Below are 21,308 nucleotides of genomic sequence, written 5' to 3'. Positions count from 1 at the left end.
TAAAAGGAGTTAATTACAAGTTTAAAAAAAAAAAAAAAAAACCCAACCCAACTGCAGCCCTCCCGTCTTGTGCCCAGCTGCGCTGGAGCCATACACGCTCCCTCCTGCTCGGTCCTGCAGGATCCAGTCCCCACACCTCACCCACATAAATTCCAACAACACGGCCGCACTTGGCCATTGCTCCCAGGTCTTCAGTCCTTCTCCTCAGCTGGGCCTGGACACACGGCCCTCTCCTGGTTCCCCAAAACCTCAGGCAGCTCTTCTTCCCCAGCCTCTGCCTCCACCCTAACTGAGAGGTGTTCTTCCCACTCCAGAGATGAGCTCTTCATGCCCACCGATTCCCTGCTGGAGACTGCCTCCCACAGACCCCTCCTGGGCTTTACGCCTGTGCACACACCTCTCCATCACAGGCCATCACATGCCGGTCACACTCAGCATGCTCCAAAACTGAACTCACCTCCCGAGCCACATTCAAATACCCCTTGGTTTCTCCACTAATGCACCCTATCCATCCAATAACTCATCAGTCCTTACCCACCCCACAGCCAGCCCCTAGTCCTGCACTCCTGCCCTCCTGGTGGCTCTCAGGTCCACCTCCCGCTCCCCATCCCTGCGGCCACTACACAGGCAGATGCACACACCTCTCTTTCAGACCAAAGGAACAGGTTCCAAATTGATTTCCCCGTTGCAAATCTTTCTTTCCTCCCAAAATAGCAATATTTGATACACAGTAATCATAAAACTTGTTCCAATAATTTATATATGTAAGTGAAAATCATCCATAATACCACCTTCAGGAGAGCCTCTGCTGTTTCTTATTTTGCCTACTTCCTTCTCCCGCCCCAAAACCTTCATACCATTTTCAAAGCAATCTTCCAAAACACCAGTGCAGAGCTTAAAACCCTTTGCGAGACAACTTAAAGAATAACTGACATGGTTTCTTGGGTACGTCAGGGAGTGGGGGGAGCACTACCTGAGAAGAAGAAAGGATTTAAGAGACATAATAAACATAAGGCGTGAAGGGTGCCTGGGTGGCTCAGTCGGTTGGGCGGCCGACTTCGGCTCAGGTCATTATCTCACGGTTCATGGGTTTGAGCCCCGTGTGGGGCTTTCTGCTGACAGCTAGCTCAGAGCCTGGAACCTGTTTCAGATTCTGTGTCTCCCTCTCTCTCTGACCCTCCCTTGCTCATGCTGTCGCTGTCTCTCTCTCTCTCTCAGAAATAAAAAACATTAAAAAAATAAAAATAAAAAGTTGTGAGACTAGACTAAATCCTGATTCAAACAAACCACTATAAAATCAATTGTTTAACAACTGGGGAAGCTTGAATATGGACTAGGTATTAGATGCTAAGAAGTTTTCTAATTTTTCTAGGCATTAATAATGGCACAGAGATTCCAGAAATACCCTCGGTGTTTGGAGGTAACACGGAGTAGGGAAGAAATGACATGATACCTGTGATTTGCTTTAACATACTTCAAACGACAGAAGGGCCAGTAAAGCAAACTGACAACCATCAGGCCAGGATGAGGAGCACTTGCCGGTTAGTTCATCCACATGCATCTTTGTGCATTTAAAAAATTTATTCTGGAGGCGCCTGGGTCACTCAGTCGGTTAAGTGCCTGGCTCTTCAGCTCAGGTCATGCAGGGTCTCATGGTTCATGGGTTCGAGTCACACATCGAGCTCTGCACTGACAGTGCTTGGGATTCTCTCTCCCTCTCTCTCTCTCTCTCTGCCCCTCCCCCACTCATGTGCTAGGTCTCTCAAAATAAACAAACTTTAGAAAACACATGGTGGTTAACCTTCCTAAGTCAAACTACTTCACGGAACACAGGCAAGGCCACTGTGACCTGGCACCCTCCAGCAACATCTCCCCAGTTCCTCTCAGAACCATGTCTGAGACCAAGGGCAGTTTCCCAAATGCTTTGACCCCAGCAGAAGCTACCATCACCACTCAGAACACACCCCTCTCCCAGATTCCCTTCCCAATTTCACCCCAGCCAGCAGGCATACTCTGCAAACCTTCGGCCTAGCTACAATGCCTGCTTCTCTGCAGTCCACCAAACTCAGCACCCCAACCCCAGGCTGGGCTGCCAACTCCTCCACCTGGCCTACAAGATTTATCCCTAAGGAACACCCTCATTTGCTCGCATAGAGACTATGAGCTCTTTGAAGGCAGAGTCCCAGCCCAGAGTAGGCACACCTAAGTGATTAGGGGGGAGTAGAGCAAAAGGGCAAAACAGCTGAGAGATCTTCAAGTTCAAAGATGGCAGCACGTCAGGGAGGGTGGGGACAGAGGGTTGGGTGGGGATGGCGCAAAGAAGGGCATTACTACCCGACTGCAGCTGAGAAGCCCACACAGAAATAAAAAGGAGCCAGGAAGGCACTCAATGATTTTTGGGCAGGAATAAGAAGCATGTCAGAGAAGCCTCCTTCTCCTAGCATGTTTCCATATGGAGGGCTTCCAGGCTTTTCTCTCCAACCCTTGGATGTTAATGAGCTTCCCTCGGCTGGAATCTGCCTTTTGCAGAGTGAGTGCACTGGGGTCTGTGTCCACAACACATGAAAGACAAGTGGGCAATGTCCAGCCACTATGAGAGGCCTGCGTCCTCCAGGCCTACCTGTCTCACTGAGGGTAAAGGAGCAGCAAAGCCATTTGGCCATTAGTTTAAAGCCACTCTCTTCAATCATTTTAACTGTCAATGAAGTGACATTCTGAGCTCCATATGCCTGACATCTATATGGTTCCTTTATCTAGTTCCTAATTTGGGAGGAAAAAAGGTGGGTTCTTTGTTGGCTCCTCCCAACACACACACACACACACACACACACACACCCCTTGACTTTGGTCAGATTAATTGAGCAGTAACACAGAGTCTGCATGATGTGTATGAAGTATCTTGCGTGTAGTAACCGCGTGCTATCATCGGCTGTTCTGGCGGTTGTGAGTGCAATCGCAGACAAGAAAGTCAGGAGGACGCTGCACAAGGACAGCGTGACCTGCAGTGTGACAGCAGGATGAACAAGGACGGGGAGCTTTGTGAAGAAGAGTGGCTTGGGCGTGGCAACGGGGACTGTGAGGGGTTCTGGGGTCCGAGCTGGAAAGCCGCCTCTTGTAGAAGCTGCCTGAGAGCAGACAGCGGCTACTGGAAGCCATGAGGAGACGTGCCCCTCAGCTTCTGTCCGCCCACACCACCCCCACGGAGGGAGGGACACACACAGGGGGAAGGAGAGAGACAGAAACTGAGCTCTGAGACTGAGAGAAGGCAGAAAGGAGTTATGTGGGTAGTCAAGACAAGGGACAAACCAAACACACAAAGGGGCTCCTGGGAAAACTAGAAGGACTGTAATATGCACTCAGGGTCAGTGCTTCAGACAAAAGGAGACAAAGCCAACAGGCCAAATGTGAACATTCAGCAACAATGAGTATACTAAACGACTGGTGATGGTTATTCTATCTGTATACTTTGTTTCATAATAGGGGCGCCTGGGTGGTTCAGTCCCTTAAGCAGTCGACTTTGGCTCAGGTCATGATCTCATGGTTTATGGGTTCGAGCCCCATGTCGAGCCCCTGCTTCAGATTCTGTGGGTCTCTCTCTCTCTCTCTCTCTCTCTCTCTGTCCCTCCCCTACTTACACTTTGTCTCTCTCTCAAAAATAAATAAACATTAAAAAAACTTTTTAACAAAAAAATAAAAATAAAATATTTCATAATAAAAATTTTTAAAGGACCGAAGTAAGGAAATGGGGAATAAATGAAACCTTTCTGCACGGACCTCCATCTGCCACTGACCCCATCCCACGCCCACCCCCACCCCCTTCGCGGCTTCAACCTGACCCACATAAGCTGTGAAGCTGGGGAGTAAGAGCAGGTCCCTTGGGAAGCAAGAGACTGGCTGCATTCAACACCACTCTGCTGTATCGCACTCAGATCCACCAAGAGCCTTTTTACACCAAACAGAGAACAGCTTTTGATGACAGCATGTTCTAGAAGGAAGCCTGAACAAACGTGCACATTTACAGCTTTGGGAATTCATCCTAGTCTCTGAGAGGATGCTCTGTCAACAGTGTTGTACTTGAAGATGAACGCTTGGGGGGAGCGGAGGGAGAATCCCTCCCATCATCTACAAGGCAGTTGAGATTGTAAGAAAATCTAGGGGACGCCTGGGTGGCTTAATCTGTTGACTGTCCAACTCTTGATTTCGGCTCAGGTCATGATCTCATAGTCATGGGATCTCATCGCGGCTCTAGGCTAACAGTGCAGAACCCACTTGGGATTCTCTCTCCCTCTCCCTCTACACCACCCCCATCCCCACTTGCACTCTCTCGCTCTCAGAACTAAATACTGGAAAGAAAGATTTTGTAAGGAAAAAATCTTGAACTTTATAGAGTAAGGAAGACCACCTCGCCCCAAACAGATGACCACTGGGCTGCAAGCACTTCCTCAGTAACCCTCATGCCCTAGGGCAAGGAGGCTCCAGGGTGGCCACATAGCTGTGGACCTGCGGCTGTCACTAAGGCCACAGTCCTCTGCCCCACTCACCCAGGGGCAAGAGAACAGGAATTCCCGGCCAAGAACTAACTGGACGGGACCCAGGCCACCTGGCTTTCTGCTGGACACTGCAGATTGGAGGTCCATTCTGGGGGTCTCCCCTTGCCATCCTCGACACCCACAGAAACACCCTCCGGCCCCCGGATGACCTCTGCTCCACAGGACCCCTGCCAGGGTGGCTCCTCCCCCACAAGCACTGTCCAGGGCCCATACCTCTGCCAGCTCCCGCTCGCTGACGCTTCCGGTGGCACTACCCTTCTTCCTGGTGCAAGGCTCTCCCACGGCGACCCTGCCGTCCCCTTTGGCATAGCTGTGCACGGTGAGAACTCCCGACTGCCCTTGGGCTCGGCAGGCCAAAGGCTCACCGGTTTCTGAGTCGGAAGAAACAGAATCCCGTGAAGAACCGGAGCCCAGGCTAGAAGATGATTTCTTTTTGGAACCTGAGAAGACAAGCCGTCCTCCTATAGAGGCAGGATTCACAGAAAGATCCAAGGCAGCTGCTTCTTGTTCCTCCTCTTCCTCCTCATCCTCTTCTTCCAGTTTGACATTTTTAAGCTCTTCGAATTTGACTTCCGTGGAGTCAGAATAATCTGAAACATACAGACACGCTGGCCAGAGCCGACTTCCTCTCGCACGTCTGACGTTAGTGAAAAGTAAACTGGTAAAGCGCAAAGGAAGATGCGTGGCAAGTGAGGCCTGGTGTCATATTCTGGCTCTGTCACCTTCAGGGTCACTGCGTGATCTGGGGCCGCTCAGGCCTCCAGTTCCGTGCCGTGGGATGCAAGCCATCTACCACCTAATCTCCAGGTTCTGGGTCTATGGCGGAAGTGTGGCCTGGCATGCAGCAGACACTAAGTGGCAGCTGCCGTTTCCTCAGAGTCTCCTGCAGGAAACGAAGGCCTGCACTCAGCAGAGACCTGGTGACCTCAAGCTAGAAAATTTGAACAGAGGGAGACAGGCCCCAGGGCCGCATCCACAGTGCCATCCGACTGTCCAGACACAAAGGCCACCTTCAGTACAGACACTCCAAGCCTCACCTGAGACTGACGCAAGCCCCTCCCTGCCAAGTCCACCCTCAACAACCTCCTAGTGACTGCTCCGCCACACCTCATTTGAGGACGCCACTTCCTTCCTAAAATACAAGTGGCCCCTCCATCCCGATTGAGCAAACTCTAAAATGGCAATCAGTCCCCACACCAGCTCACTCCTGTTCTCGCCTCATCTCCAGCTAGCACAGCAGTCTTCCCTTCCCAGCCCTATCTTCAAATTACAGGACACCGATGCCAGCTTCCCCAATTACAGGAAAGCTCACGTGCTTCCATACCTGCACACCATCACCCCTGCTACTCCCCTCTAGGTGCCCTTTCCACGTGCCCCCCACTCCCTGCTGCCCCAGAAAGCTCCCACTTCTCTTGTAAGAGCTGGTTCACGGTCACTTCACCAACCTTCAGTGACTCCCTGAGCCCTCACCAGGTATAGAGGGAGGGGGACTCCCCTACCTTCCACCCCGAATGTCCCTACCCAAAGGGCTTCTCTCACACCGATTCACTTCTCACGCTCCACTGACACTCTCCTCAGACAGCTCCCCCCCTACTTTTCCAGATCTGTGACCCTGCAACCAACACAGCATCCAACTCACAACAGAGCACAGCTACACCTGTGGGGAAATTACCATAACCAACGAACCTGGGAAAGGAAGGCCGTCTTCGACTTGCCGCACAGAGTTGTGGGTAGGCCTCACGGGAGCAAGGGCAGCATGGCACTCCGTCATATCGTACTGCCCCGTACTCAACTCCTCCTTGGGGAAGAGCTCGCTCTGACTCACCTCCTGGGGTATTTCAAGACAAACTCGGTGCCTCTTTGTCCCTATACGGTGCTTGGCTAGGCTGCAAGGAGAGCGAACTTTTTAAGGGCCCGCAAGTACATTTACCTACATACATATTCACACACAGCCCAAAATGAATGAATGGCCAGGGCCTGTCCAGTACGCGTCACACTTCAGTCCTACCTCTTATCTGTGGGAGAGACAAGGGACCTCACCTCTCTGAGCCTGTTCCACCCAATGGGAAATAGTTATCACCATCCACCTCAAAGATCTGATGTGAAGCTCAGGGTGCGCAGAGTGCCTGACAGAGCACCTGGCACACAGCAGGGACCCCACGAATGCTCCTTCCTCCTCCCCGTGGCCCAGATTCTCTGGCTTAGACACCAATGGTGCTGGCCAACTTCAATCACACCACCCCCCTGCCCTTGTGAGCTTCATTCCCACTACCATACTCTCCTTTTTTTAAAAAATGCCTCCTATGGGAAGGAGAAAATATGGCTCTTCTGGTTCGGAGGGAGCCATGCTCTCTTATGTGACCTTCGCTCTGGCTAATTACAGGCTCGCATATGGAGGTGATCACTCCTGGGAAACAGCCGTAAGGAAGGGCCTGAATGCCCTTGCTCTGAGGATTCTGGAGCCTTTCCCAAGAAGAATATTCCCTCTGCTGTGGCTCAAACACCCTACATAGAAACAGCCTCTTGGCAGGTTATGGAAGTTGCCAGACACCCTTTCCGCAAACAGCTGGGCCCAGAGGACTGTTGGGTTACCTTCTCTTTAAGTCGCCCTCCTCTCCATCCTCAACCCCTTCCATGTCATCCTCCTCTGGACACTCCTCCTCGCTTCTGGCTCTTGGGGGCAGTTCATTTTCCTTAAGAAACTCGGCGGCTTCTGGCGTAGGCAGAGTATGGTCGATAACTGTGGTGTCCTTCCCTGCTTTCCAAAGTTTGTACCTTTCTGGCTGGAACTTCCTCACAAACACGTCCATGGAGATCTTCACCATGTCCTTTCTACAGGAGCACTATCCCAGGGAACCAGGAGAGCTCCGGTCAACACTCTTTAATGGCTTCCGTGTGACCCCCATACCCCATCTCCCCACTCCAAGTGCAAAAGACACAAGACAATTGAAAGCCAAACTGTTTGCGTTCACAGGCTGAGGCCACATTGTCCTTGCAGAGCCTTTGAGCATGGAGGGAAGCAGGGAAAAAGGCAGAGAGGGATGTGCAGCGCTGGGGTGAGCCCACCTGGGCACGAACTAGGATGCATAAAGAAATGCTGGAGGTGAGGCTCTGCGCTTGGACCTGGAAGGCTCAACATCCACCTTCCCTTTGAGACACATCCAAGCCAGGACCACATCAGTGAGCGTGCTCCCAGTCAAGTGGCCAGCCCTGCTTGCATCCTGACCCTAAGCTTTCCTCAACGGAGAAATCCCAGAGCAGTCAAAGCAAGAAATATCCATGTGTGTGGGTGCAGTTCTCGTGCTCAAATGGACTCTGAGCATGGAAACCTCACTTTACGCATCCCAAGCCTGAACAAATTCTTCTAAATTCTGCATGGATGCAATATACTGGCACTTTGGCACAACCCCGTCAGTTTCTGAATTCCAGCAGCTCAAAGAATGTTCCAACCACCAGCCAGTGCATCTAACAAGAATTTGCTCACCAGACACTTTCAGTCATGGCATTGTGGAAAGAAAGCAAAGAGACTCACCAGCACAGCTTGTTTGCCATACTCAATCCACCGCCGAGTGGCAAAATTGGTGGACTCCGCGCAGTTGAAGCCATGGTTAAAGCCGGCATGGTAACCGTAAGGAAAGGTGATCATGAATTCACCAGCTTCTTGGGTCACCTGGACAAGAGGAGACTTGAACCAGTTGCATCAAATGGCTGATGCCTACAGGACCGGGGCTCTGCGCTCTGCTCCAGCCTCACGGAGTAGTCCAGCCAAGTCATAAAACCACTGGGGTCTTTGTAAGGTGCAAAGCCTGGTCCTATCAGCCCCCAGCACTATAACTGACCATTCCCCCAAGTTAACACTATTTAAGGGGATGTGACTCTCCTCCGGCAACGGAGAGCTCCAGTTCCTCCACCTTTCATATCCATGGATCAAGTACTGCTATGTGGGTTACCTGGTACAGAGGGATGAGCTAGAATAAAGGCCCTCTGTGAAACAGGCAAAAAGGGTGGCCGTCTTCCTTGTAAGCCTAAGGACCGTATGTACAGTCAGCTCACCTTGTCAAAGGGAATTCCATACTTCTTCAGCATTAAAGGAGAAATCAAGGTCATCTTATGGCGGAGAAAAGCCTCACAGCTCTGAGCGCTTCCAGGGAAAAAACCTGTTTCATTGAAAACGGGCACAGGTGAATATACTGCTCCACACCAGCCCCACAACCCTGCAGCCACTAGACTCCTGTGCATCTCATCTGGCTGTCAGGAGGCTAAATCAGCAACGCGATCTCCGCACATCTGTCTAGCTTCAGGCCAATCCTAAGATTCTACGATGAGCCTCTGGGCTCTCTAACGGCTTACCTGGGTAATCACATTCTGTCTGGGAAACTGAGATCACCCAACCCGTCTTGTTCTTATAGAGAGCTTGGAAACTATTTTAAGACCTTCCTCCGTCACTCTGTATCCCTCAATCTTTTGTTAGTAACACATCTACAGCACCGTATACCCAAGCTCTCTTGAAATGGGCCCCGTAGAGATACAAATCTATTAAAGTCCACTTAAAAGAACCAAAGCACAAAAATTTAATTTTAACCTATAGATTTCTGGCAGAAGAACCAGAACCAGTGTGACTGGTATACTCTCCGTGGTCAAATAAGCCCACACTTGATAAAACCAAGGCAAAGACTAAGAATTACTTAGTCCCTTCCTAGGACAAACGGAGGAAGTTTCCAGATTTTTAACTGCTCTGCCAGGGTACCCACTCTGGCAGTCTAGCTCATCACCTACACGAAGGCCTGTTAAAGGACAAGTAAGAAATCTGACTACAGAGAATGGACATTTTAGAGCAATTAGCGTAGCTCACAGAGCCTGAGGGCCTGAGCTGGCACAAGGAAGAGACACAGTACCTTTGGCAAGGCGCTCCAACCGCTTTCCGTGCTCCGGGGGGACAGAGTACCTGCAATTACACAGAGGCACTGGATGCCGAGGAGCGCATGCTATAGCACCCAAGGGGCTCAGCCCCCCTCTCAAAACAGCTCCCAACCACAAAAACTGGAAAGGAGTCTGGAGAAATGACATGTTAGACTTCGGGGAGAGGAGCCCACAAAGTACAAGTGAATTTATTTCTCTAGTCTTCATTCATTTACCGACACTTTTACTGAACATTTACCATGAGTCAGAACTTCTAGTACGCGATCAGCACTGTTCTCCTTTATAATGTTGAAGCAATAAAAAAATTTTTTAAAGGATAGCACGAAAGTGCTCCCGGTGGAGCCTGAAAGGCCTAAGGGGGACACGATGGAGGAGGAATGCGGAAAACAGACCTGATACCAGAGACCTGGCCCTATTAGCTGCTGCTGACCCCATTTTCACATCATCCCCATAACAGCTACATTGATTACCCACACAGGGTAGCATGACACCACAGAAATTGCTCTTCATAAACACACACACACAAAAAAAAATCCTGTAACTATGTAAAATTTTTGCAAAACTGGGGTGCCTGGTGGCTCAGTCAGTTGAGTATCTGACACTTGATTTCGGCTCAGGTCATGATCTCACGGCCATGGGATGGAGCCACACTCAGCGCAGAGCCAGCTTAAGATTCTTTCTCCCTCTGCCCCTCTCCCCTGCTTTCTCTAAATAAAAAAAATAAAATCTTTAAAAACTTTAAAAAATAAAAGTTTTGCAGAACTGTTAAACTTTATATTCTGAAACTCACAGTTAAGTCTATTTTAACCATTATAGTTAATTGTAAAGATTATTCCACAATAACAGAAACTTCCTATCCCAAACAGTTTCACTATGAAACAAAACAGATGGGGAGTGGAGGGAAATGTTGGTCACCCAAAGGGACCTTGGGATCCATCAGGCAGCCTTACCCAGAAGTCTCTGGGGGGGTCCCTCTTCAGATGACCTAAAAGAGTTTATGTAATAACTAGAAAAATCTTCTCTCTACAGGAAAATGAAAATCCAATCTCAGGGAACATAGGAATAAACAGGGGGAAAGCACAAAAACTACTTTTACAGATTCTAGAAGTCTAGCCATCTAAGAAAGGTATTGATGGGACAGCAGTTAGGGAGTCTGCACAGGCTCAGAAGGTCGGCCCCCCCCCCCCCCCCAGACTAGAGACTGGAAAGCCTTTGGAAAAAGGAAAACCTTTGGGAAAAGAAGTGGCTGAAAATGATGGAAAAGGACATAGAGATGCATACGGTTTCCATGACTCCCCATGACCTGGCCCACGGTGTCCCCATCGGCCTCCTCGCTCTTCCATCCTTATCCACAGCACCCAAACCACAACGGACTTCCTCTAGTTCCCAAAGACATTGTGCTCCCTCTCAGCTTAGGGCCTCTGTACGTGTCATTCATTCCAACCACCTAGACACACTTTCCTCAGTCTTCCCTGTGTGAAACCCACCACCGCCCCACCCAGCTAGGCCTCAGCTTGGTGGTCACCTCTTCCAGGGAAGCCTTCTCCAAGTCCCACCCCACCTTTGTGTACCCTTCCACCAGGATCTAGAGTACCCACATCAGAGCTTCTCTCCCACCTTCTCTCTCCTGACCAGTCTCCTATCTGGGTGACAATGCATAGCTATCTGTCTCAGTCACTGCGGTCGAACGCAGGATCTTCACTAAAATGCTGGGATTGAGACATGGATCAGCACAGGGAGAGAGGACAGAACAGATCTTTGTCTCCCCAGCTAGACGGAGGCCATCCTGGAGAGCAGGAAGCGCATACGGAGTAGCCCTGCGTCCCCTCTTGGGTTTAAGCACACACTGCTGCTCACCAAATATTTTTTCCATGAGGAAAAGAAAGCTTTCTATCATCTGAAGGAGCGACTCCAGTCTTGGAAGTCTGCCTCTAAGAAATGCCTCAGGCCTGTTCGGAAAAAGAAATCAGAAAGCAGTGGGAGAGCCTAGGAAAGCCTAGAACAGCCTCTGTGGCTCTCGGTAACTCAGCCATCTTCTCTTTGCGTCGGGTGTTATTCAATGACCAGCCCTCTACGGCCTCACTACTCAGGGAGGGGTTTGAGCACCAGAGCTCTAAGAGCATCTAGTAGCTTCAAAACCCGGGGGGAAATGTCAAATGCCAGTCCCACCCCAGGCCTACGGAACCTGAATGCACATTCTAACAAGACCTCAAGCTGCCACCTCTGCACACTAGAGCTGAGAGGCCCCGCCGCGCCGCCCCGGTGCCAACTGCGACCCGACTTTACCAGGACTTTGGCTCTCCAAAGTGCAGGTAGTTGATGCTGTACAGGTCCATGTCTTCAGTGTGCCAGGCAAAGGAGGTCTTCCACATGCCGAAGTACAGGTATGGGGTGTTCACACCCTCGATGGTGATCCCGCTCTCCTTCTCCACCAAGTCCAGGATGGTTTTCAGCCGCCCAATATTCCACTCGTCGACATGCTGCGAAGTCAAGTCACAGTTGAGGGCAATTACAGTACATACAAGGGGAGGCTCACAGGTGACCTGTCACCTCTAATGACGATGTGGAACAATGTCAAAATTGCCTGGACATGAGGACCACAGCCTCCCCCACTCACTCTTCACAGCCACCACTAGAAGTGACGCCATCAGACCTCCAAAAGGCAAACCCCACTTGGAAAAGAAAAGGGGTATGTGACAGATGAATAAGCAGGGGGCAGGCACCTGTTCTCAACCCCAGGGGGAAGAGTTTGATCTGAAACTAAAGAAACTGAGGCCAAAATAGGAAAGAACTCTTAAATCACTAAAAATACAAAACATGGGAGGGGCGCCCGACTGGCTCAGTTGGTTAAGTGTCCGACTTCGGCTCAGGTCATGATCTCACGGCTCGTGGGTTCGAGCTCTGCGTCAGCCTCTGTGCTGACAGCTAGCTCAAAGCCTGGAGCCTGTTTCCGATTCTGTGTCTCCCTCTCTCTCTGCCCCTTCCCTGCTCACATTGTCTCTCTCTCTCTCTCTCATAAATAAATAAACCATTTAAAAAAAAATTAATAAGCAAAAAAACAAAAACACAGGAATGAATCATCCCAATCTGTGACTGTTTAGCCCCAGGTTCCACCAGGCAGTGTCTTCAGTAAAAAGTCTACAATGTCACCAAAATCCTTTTCTGAAATTTAAATGGTCAGCTAGAAGCCCACCTTTTCTAATTATGTTCTGGATTACTACGTCCTGCTTCTATACCTCCCATCCCAGATCCTTACCTTATCTTTCTGCCATTTAACATCTGTAAGTTTCACTTTCCACCACTCAAAAAATTGTCACTGACAAACGGAATCTTTTCAAACTCCCTCTTTCCAGTAATTTACAAACACATTAAAATTAATCTGGATGATAATCCCTAAAATGCCCCACAGATTTTTTTTATCATCCAAAAACAGTCCCAATTATTCCTTCCTTATATCATATTTAAGGTTGTTCTGTATTCCGAAAAGCACTACACCCCAATCTGACTCAAGTTGTTAAAACAGGTTCTGCTGAAGTATCTTGTTTGAGGGTTCTGAAAACCTAAATGTTTCTCTTCTTAAAAATATGCCCCTTTCACTAAATTAGTCAGTGATCTTTTTTCTGCAGAAACCACTCCCCCATATACTGTGAGCCCACCCTTTCAAGAAGTCATCGAGCTACCACCCAGGCTACCACCCACAGACTAGTCTAACAGCCCTTGCAAAGAACACTAAATCACCCGATTCACATGGAGAGTGGGAGAAATACAATTCAGTCACATGCAAAAATACCCACAATTAAGTGTGCACAGCCTATCAGGCGGTGGTGGGTCATTCTTTTGTTCAAGCTCTCACTCAGCAAGCAGCTTCTGGGTGCCTACTAAGTGCTGGGCAGGTAAAAACGATGTTAAATTACAAACATGCTGCAGAGGCCTTCCCAGAAGTCTCACCTTTTCATAGAGAGTGCCATTCACATCTGCACCATAGATTGGGGGATTGAATGTGAGATTCTTCCAGTATTTCCGTTCAAGCTCTTCAAACTCACTGTAGCGTGGGGTACAGTACCTTTCAAAAGTAAAAAAAAAAAAAAAAAAAAAAAAGTGTTAACCACTTATAAGGACTAAATTCATCAGGCATGATGGAAGGACAAGACACAAGACACAATCCCCTGTTCTAGGGAAAATAGACATTTCAAACGAACAAGACATAAACTTGGCCTTCACGGTTCCAATACACAGTAACCTCCTCAACATCCCTTCCATAAGCTCCGGGCCTGAGGAAGGTAACATATATGAAGATGTTAAGCGCATCTTCCCTGAGAAGCAGAACACCCTCAACTTTTTCAAGAGACCACTGAAAACTACATCCTGCCAGAATCAGGAGTGGCCCGGCCACCCAGGGAGAAAGCAAGCAAATCCCTATACATCCACAGACAACCAGACCTGCCAGCATGTGGAGAGCTGACATTCTAGAACAGTACTACGCTCTGTAAAGGAAGTGGCTCCAAGGGAGCTCATCTGCATTGTCATTGCTACGTCCCCATTACGCAGTGCCTAACTCAACAAATTATCACGCCTAAAAACAAAGTATTTCAATTAAAAAAATTTTTATTTTTTTAAATGTTTTATTTATTTCTGAGAGAGAGAGAAAGAGAGAGAGAGCAAGCGTGAACAGAGGAGGCTCAGAGAGAGGGAGACACAGAATCTGAAATAGGCTCCAGGCTCTGAGCTAGCTGTCAGCACAGAGCCCAACGCAGGGCTTGAACCCAAGAACCATTAGATCATGACCTGAGCCAAAGCTGGACGCTTAACCAACTGAGCCACCCAGGCACCCCAAGAAAGGTATTTTTAAAAAGATATTTTTATATATGTACATATACATATATATAGCGCATGCGCGCGCTCTTTCTCTCTCTCTCTATATATACACAGCTGTCTATATCTATCTCTCTACATAAAGACATTAAAAATATCTATACTCGGGGCGCCTGGGTGGCTTAGTCGGTTGAGCATCCGACTTTCGCTTAGGTCGTGATCTCACAGTTCGTGGGTTCGAGCCCCGTGTCGGGCTCTGTGCTGACTACCAGCTCAGAGCCTGGAGCCTGTTTCAGTCTGTGACTCCCTCTCTCTCTGACCCTCCCCTGCTCACGCTGTCTCTCTCTCTCTCTCTTAGAAATGAATAAAACATTTAAAAAAAATTAAAAAAAAAAAAAATCTATACTCTTCAGCTCAATTATCACATACTGAGAATTTACTCCAAAGAAAATCTTTTAAAAAATTCAAAACACTTAAAAATTATTACATAGCAATTTTAAAAAGAATAAGGTGTAAATTGAATAGATATTTGAAAATGAACATTACAACTCAAATGGCAAAGAAATATTATGAATGGATAAACAGTAGAAGCAAAGACCCACAACAAACTGTGGAGACAATGACCTTGGTGGGAAAACCATCTTACTTTAAATGCAGCCTTACATTTTCAGGTCCACCTATTGAATAATACAGTTTAGGACTCTTAAATTCCCTCTGAAATAGAAGTAACTCTCCCACCTCCAACTGATCTGCTTTATAAATTTAGATTTTTACCTGCTGGGTTTTCTTAAAGCTGGCCGATCAAGCAGATAAGAAATCAAGGGCAAGAATTTGTTGCCTTTCAGATAGAGGGGAAAAAAGGGGCCTGCTAATTTAAAAAGAAAAGAGGTATCCTGGAAGACCTACCATTTTGAGAAGAGAAACTGGATACGAGAGGCTGAGGCCTCTGGTGGAGCGCTATAGGAGCCTGAAAGCTGAGGGCCCTGGCCCCAGGGCGTGGCTAGAAACCAGACAGAAAGGACAGCACAGCCTTTCCTGTGCAGAGCATGTCACTCTTCTTCAACAGGCTCTAACATACTCACTCGTTAGACAGCAGGTGGGTCAGCAATACAGGTGTTTTTAAAAGTTAAGCTGCCAGGGCACTGCCAGGGCTCAATCGGTTGAATGACCTACTTCAGGTCAGGTCATGATCTTGCAGTTCATGGGTTGAAGCCCGGCATCAGGCTCTGTGCTGACAACTCAGATTCTGTCTCCCTCTCTCTGCCCCTCCCCTGCTCACACATACACTCCCCCTCTCTCTCAAAAAAAAAATAAATAAACATAAAAAAAAATTTTTAAAGGGTTAGGCTGTATGGGCGCCTGGGTGGCTCAGTGGATTAAACATCAGCTCAATGGATTAAACATCCGACTTCGGCTCAGGTCATGATCTCACGGTTTGTGGGTACGAGCCCCGCGTCAGGCTCTGTGCTTACAGCTAGCTCAAGAGCCTGGAGCCTGTTTCGGACTCTGTGTCTCCCTCTCTCTCTGACCCTTCCCTGCTCACACTGCCTCTCTCTCTCTCTCAAAAATAAATTTTAAAAAACATTTAAAAAAAAAATTTTTTTTTAAGTTAAGCTGTCAATAAAACTGGAAAGCCACATTTCGAATTGTGGTAAGTCAAAGGAAAAGAAGGCAAAGCACAGAAACAGAACAAGATCTGATGCGAGACAGAGGAATGAATAAAGCACACGAAGGGACGCCCCCAGGAGCGTGAAGACTGGCCAGCTACAGATCTAGCTCTGGGCTCATACACAGCGAGACAAAATATAATGTCTGACTGGCTGAAGTCATAACATGCACAGATCAAAAGGGCTCAGGAATAAAAGCAAGAGTAAAGGGAAGGAATCCCTTGTGGACACTCAAAAATTAAGGAATAACATGGGAAAGGAAAAAGTCCGAGAGAGAAGATTAAGAAGGAACAGTCAGTGCTCAGTGAGGGAACCACACAATTCATCCTCTATAAATGGGAGGTCAAATGAAGCTCAATATTATAAACAGAAAACAACTAAAAACAGCAGGCTAAACAAAGACGTTTCTAACAGAGATAAGAATGTATGCAGGATAAAGCACGGAGATAGAAAACAGCGACCAGCTCAGAAGCTTAGTCACATTTTGTCCTGTCAAGATGCTGGACCGGTAGAGAGGAATCTGAGCACAATAAAAGACAGAAGAACCCCGAACCCCGAAGAGAATCAACTGCTGAGGCCGCTTTTCAATAAGCAGGTGTTATCAATACATCGGGCAAAAACTCCTTTTGAACCAACTCCAACGTTCCCCTTTGCAACTCTGCAACTTACCAGGGTCAGAAAATGATTCTGCTTCTGATGGAAAAAGAATGGGATTACTTTAGGCAAAAATACGGTACGGATGCGTTTAGACTGTGACACAGTACTGAGAGTACGAATGCTTCCAAAAAAGAGCAGAAAGGGAGACAGAGGCTAGAGCTGAGAAAAGAGTTCTTCAGGCTCACGACAGCAGTCTTAGCAGACAGCTAAGAAGGTGAGACCTGAGCTCCTAGGTGGGAAGGAATGTGTTTTCACTCACTTATCACTATTGGCTATCTTGCGGAACTCTCGAACAGTCATGGCTTTCTTCTGTATGTTGTACTGAGTGAAGAGGCCAGACTGCCCAGTCACCAGCTGTTGGATGGGGGCAGGAATGACCAGATCATCAATATCATCATAGGACGCTCGAGGCTTCCACTCCTTTGGAGGTACAACCTGTAGGGAACACAGGAAACAAAGAGATCAGAAATGGGGCAAGCGGCTCATAGTCCGGAATGTGGGTAGGATGCTATCCAACCAGCCAACTTTACTACAAAGTGACTGATTTAACCACACTCACCCCAACAGAGCAAGTCACACTGTTGTGCTAACCCTGATTCAGTTCAGCTACCAACTAGCCGCCTAGTTGCAACGACCAAAGATGAGTAATACTCATTCTCAGCTCAGTATCTCATCTGGGCACCGAGAGAGGAGACTGAAGACTTGATTCTCTTAATCTGACGGAAGTGCGCAAGAGAAGCCAGCTGCTATCAGAGTGCTGGATGAGACTGAAGTGAGGACGAGAGAAGGTGGACACGGCATATAAGCCCTCAAGTGCAAACACTAAAGCACCCATCTCCACCAAGGGGATCAGAGCACCACAGCAGCTGGCCCAGGAGGCAAGCTCTTTACCTCCCTTTAAAAAAGACTCCAAAAAAAGACTCCAAGCTCCCCTCCTACCTAAAAGGTGTTTCATATGTTAACAAAAGGCATTAACTTGCAAATAGGAAGTATATACTCCACACCCTGCCTTTAGGAAAGACTTCTGCTGCCCCTCACAAAGCCCTGTGGAACAATCCCACCCACCCTCACCTTGGCCAGCCCAGCCCGGTGAGCTCCTTGGGATTCAATGTAAGCCATGTATCGACTGAAGTTGCGGAACTCCTCCATGGTGGGGTAAAAAGTCATTATCCGAGCACTGGGATTCAGAGTTTCAGATTCAGAAGCCATTTTCCCTCCTTTTTGAGGTCACTCTGGTCTGACAGGAATCTGAAGAAATACATTAAGAACATAAAATCATATAAAATGTAATTAGAGGGGCACCTGGGTGGCTTAGTCGGTTAAGCGTCCGACTTTCGCTTGGGTCATGATCTCGCGGTTCGTGGGTTCGAGCCCCGCGTCGGGCTCTGTGCTGACTGCCAGCTCAGAGCCTGGAGCCTGTTTCAGTGACTCCCTCTCTCTCTGACCCTCCCCTGCTCACGCTGTCTCTCTCTCTCTCTCCTAGAAATAAAAACATTAAAAAAAATAAAATAAAATAAAATAAAATGTAATTAGAGTTAAATGCTGGGAACGTCAAGGAGGATGGGCTAAATAGGTGATGGGAATTAAGGAAGGCACTTGTTGGGATGAGCATTGGATGGTGTAGGTGAATTCTACACCTGAAACTAATATTACACTGTATATAAAATAACTGGAATTTAAATAGAACTTGAAAAAAATGCTGGGAATGTCAGTGCTGAAACAGTAAAAGATGTAGAAGTTCTGAAGAAGTATTACGACCTCACACCTAGAATCTGCCTCTACATAGGTTATTTAAATGAACAAGAAGACGGACAGAAAAGTTTCTATTTAAAAGAATTGGATATACTAGGGCACCTGGGTGGCTCAGTCGGCTAAGCATCTGACTCTCATCTCAGGTCATGATCTCACAGTTCATGAGTTCTGAGCCCTGCATCGGGCTCTGCACTTAGCAATACCTGCTTGGGATTCTGATTCTCTCTCTCTCTGTGCCACTCCCTTGTGCTTTCTCTATCTCTCAAAATAAATAAATAAAAACTTATTTTTTAATTAAAATATTAAAAATTTTAAAATAAAACATTAAAAATAAAATAAAGCCGACTTCGGCTCAGGTCATGATCTCACAGTTCATGGGTTCAAGCCCCGCGTCGGGCTCTGTGCTGACAGCTAGCTAGCTAGCTCGGAGCCTGGAGCCTGCTTCAGATTCTGTGTATCCCTCTCTCTCTGACCCTCCCCTGCTCATGCTGTCTCTCTCTCTCTCTGACCCTCCCCTGCTCATGCTGTCTCTCTCTCTCTCACAAATAAATAAAAACATTAAAAATTAAAAAAAAAAAAGAATCAGATGTATCAAAATTGTATGTATTCAAATCTCACTTAAATGGAGACATTGTTTCAGCTAAACTGTTACTAGAGCGTTGATCGTATCTAACAATACTATTGCTGCCCTGCCCCTATTTTAGTTTTATCTTTTCAAGTTGCTCCCTTATTCACCTTTGATAACTGCTTTCGGGTATATTAAACAATGTAGTACAACCAAATTTAAAAAACAACCTACGGGCTCCCTTTTAGGGCTCCCTTTTAGAGCACGGCTTAAAGCCCTATCTATTCTAGATTCCTAAAGACAGTTACTTGGCTACAAGATTACAAAGTTTAAGACGTAAAAAGTACACTGTTATTAGTATTTAAAACCGTAAAGTGAAATTGTTCTCATATCTAAACCAAAATGTAATTTCAGCAGTATTACATGAGATCAAGCAAGAAGACTAGTCCAAGTGTACCGTACCCAGAATTCAAAGGACAAAATTTAAATGGGCAATAAACTAGCAATACAGGGCAAACTTCAAACTGACTGGAAAAGGTCAAATATTGTGTTTCTAGAAGAGGCCTTCAACTAAGTGGGTGCATCTCCATTGCCTGATAACACAATAGACTATTCCAGCTGAATTAGAACCAAGCATACTAGATAAAAGGGGCCACTTTAGAAGCAAAAACATTTCCCTCCTCCATTCCCCCAATATGGGCCCCAAAGCCATGGCAGTTCAGCTTCAAGAGTTCCCCAGAGAGGAGAGCTCAGAAGGGAAATCTGTCTCCAATCGACCAGCAACCTAGTAACAGACTAGGAAGACAGCATGGGCACAGACCTACCTAAGGTAGGAGAGAATGAGCCACTACCCACATCTCTCAAGCTTCCATTCACCAAAAATAAAGTGTGTTCTTGGCCAGGAGCTTTTCCCGCACCTCACCAAAACTTTACACGGCAGGTTTACGTTTATCCTCCTTTTAAATACCAGGAAATACCCCCACAGTCCTGCAACGCACTCCCAGCACTCCTTCCACTACCCGATGCTGCCTACATCGTAACTTCCACCTAGACTAAAGCCATCTGCAAGGGCAGATGCAAGGGTGGAGGAACCTCTGAAGTTTAATCAATGTCCAGGACCCTCTTTTTTAAAACTGCAAAATATCTTCAACAAATCTGACAACAATATACAATCCTGTGAACGCAGTGTGAGGCCCCGTCACCTGGGCCTTGGAAGCCACTCATGGGGCTTCACCTGCCTCTGGACTTAGTCATCTTTGTTATGCCTACAACCTAGAACAATGCACGACACAGAGTAGGCACTTGGTAACTACTGAATAACTGATTTCCTCACCCCCACTCCAGTAGCTCACTCCCTTTCTTCAACCCTAAGATTCCCTTCCCCCCATCTATTCCCTGGGGAAAGCTCTGGTTCCTTGACTCCTTCATTTCCCCCATCCAGCAACAAAGCCTAGTAGTTTCAGAGCACCGGCTCCGGAATCAAAACAACTCTGAGTACAGATCCGGTCTCTGCTATTTATTAGCTGTGTGACCTTGACTGTGTGAGTTGTCCAAGTCTCAGTTTCCCCACCTGTAAAATGGGGATCCCAACCTTCTTGCCCAGCAGGGTTGCTGTGATTAACTCAGATGATGCAAGCGAAACGCTAAGCACTAGGCCCTGTACCTAATAACTCAATAAAGGTCGCTGTTGCTAACAACCGCCTCTAACTCCCGCCCCCTCCCCTCACGGCCGCCCCCGCGGGTACCACTCCCAAGGTAGCCCCCGCTCCCAAGGTCCCCGATCCTCACCGCGTAGACGGCCAGCCCCTCCCGGCCCCGCCGCCTAGGCGAGTGAGGCCCGGCCGCAGGAAGAAGAAAATAAGGCCTAGTACACCCGCCTCCCTTCCCGACGTGCATTGGCCATAAGAGATTAGAAAGGACCAATCTTATGACCCATATTAGAAGCTCCTGTTCCCATTGGCCAAGAACCATGCCTATCACTCACCGCTGACGGCAACCCCGCCCCTCCCCCACCGGAGCTCACGATCACGGCTACGGGCAGCAACAAATCCAAAGGATTCCAAAACCCTGTAGTTCTTACCTAGAGCCCACCGCCCCGGAAGGGCTAAGGCTGGGCTCCTGCTGTCGCCACTAGCTCTATCTACTGCTTTTTCAGCCGGCGAAGGGTGAAGCTCCGCCTCCTCAAGAAAGAACGGCCTCTGCGCAGCCGTACAGGGTCAACCAATCTGACGGCCGCTATCACTCCTCAACCAGCCAATGAGCACGCGCTGCAGTCGCCCAAAGTCGGGGCGTATCAATCTGCTCAGCCTATGAGCGCAGGGTCGGGCTGTTGCCAGGAGGAAAAGCTGTACCACTCGGGACTGCGGCCACTGAGCGTCTTGGCTG

General features: G+C 48.1%; 1 protein-coding gene across 2 annotated transcripts in view; it reads right to left on the bottom strand.

Annotated features, from left to right (window-relative positions):
- Window positions 1-21,104, bottom strand: part of KDM4A (lysine demethylase 4A) — a 47,770-nt gene extending 26,666 nt beyond the window's left edge. Inside the window, exons 1-11 of one of the 2 annotated variants that reach the window (XM_039238632.1) lie at window positions 21,004-21,104; window positions 17,678-17,854; window positions 16,866-17,041; window positions 13,419-13,533; window positions 11,757-11,950; window positions 9,446-9,495; window positions 8,604-8,707; window positions 8,083-8,220; window positions 7,143-7,393; window positions 6,237-6,436; window positions 4,764-5,140 (exon numbers count right to left, since the gene is read on the bottom strand). In XM_039238632.1, the coding sequence (XP_039094563.1) occupies window positions 4,764-5,140; window positions 6,237-6,436; window positions 7,143-7,393; window positions 8,083-8,220; window positions 8,604-8,707; window positions 9,446-9,495; window positions 11,757-11,950; window positions 13,419-13,533; window positions 16,866-17,041; window positions 17,678-17,815 (1,743 nt within the window). In that variant the 5' untranslated portion in view covers window positions 17,816-17,854; window positions 21,004-21,104. Of the gene's footprint in view, window positions 1-4,763; window positions 5,141-6,236; window positions 6,437-7,142; window positions 7,394-8,082; window positions 8,221-8,603; window positions 8,708-9,445; window positions 9,496-11,756; window positions 11,951-13,418; window positions 13,534-16,865; window positions 17,042-17,677; window positions 17,855-20,711; window positions 20,766-21,003 lie in introns of those variants that run through there. The other variant, XM_039238631.1, reaches the window with a different exon arrangement.
- Window positions 21,105-21,308: the final 204 nt, after the last annotated feature.

Source organism: Hyaena hyaena, unplaced genomic scaffold, assembly GCF_003009895.1.
Source record: "Hyaena hyaena isolate Hyena2069 unplaced genomic scaffold, ASM300989v1 scaffold_144, whole genome shotgun sequence".
In the NCBI taxonomy this organism is placed as follows: Eukaryota; Metazoa; Chordata; class Mammalia; order Carnivora; family Hyaenidae; genus Hyaena; species Hyaena hyaena.
The sequence above is the reverse complement of the archived record's forward strand: the minus strand, read 5'-3'. Positions and strand labels throughout refer to the sequence as shown.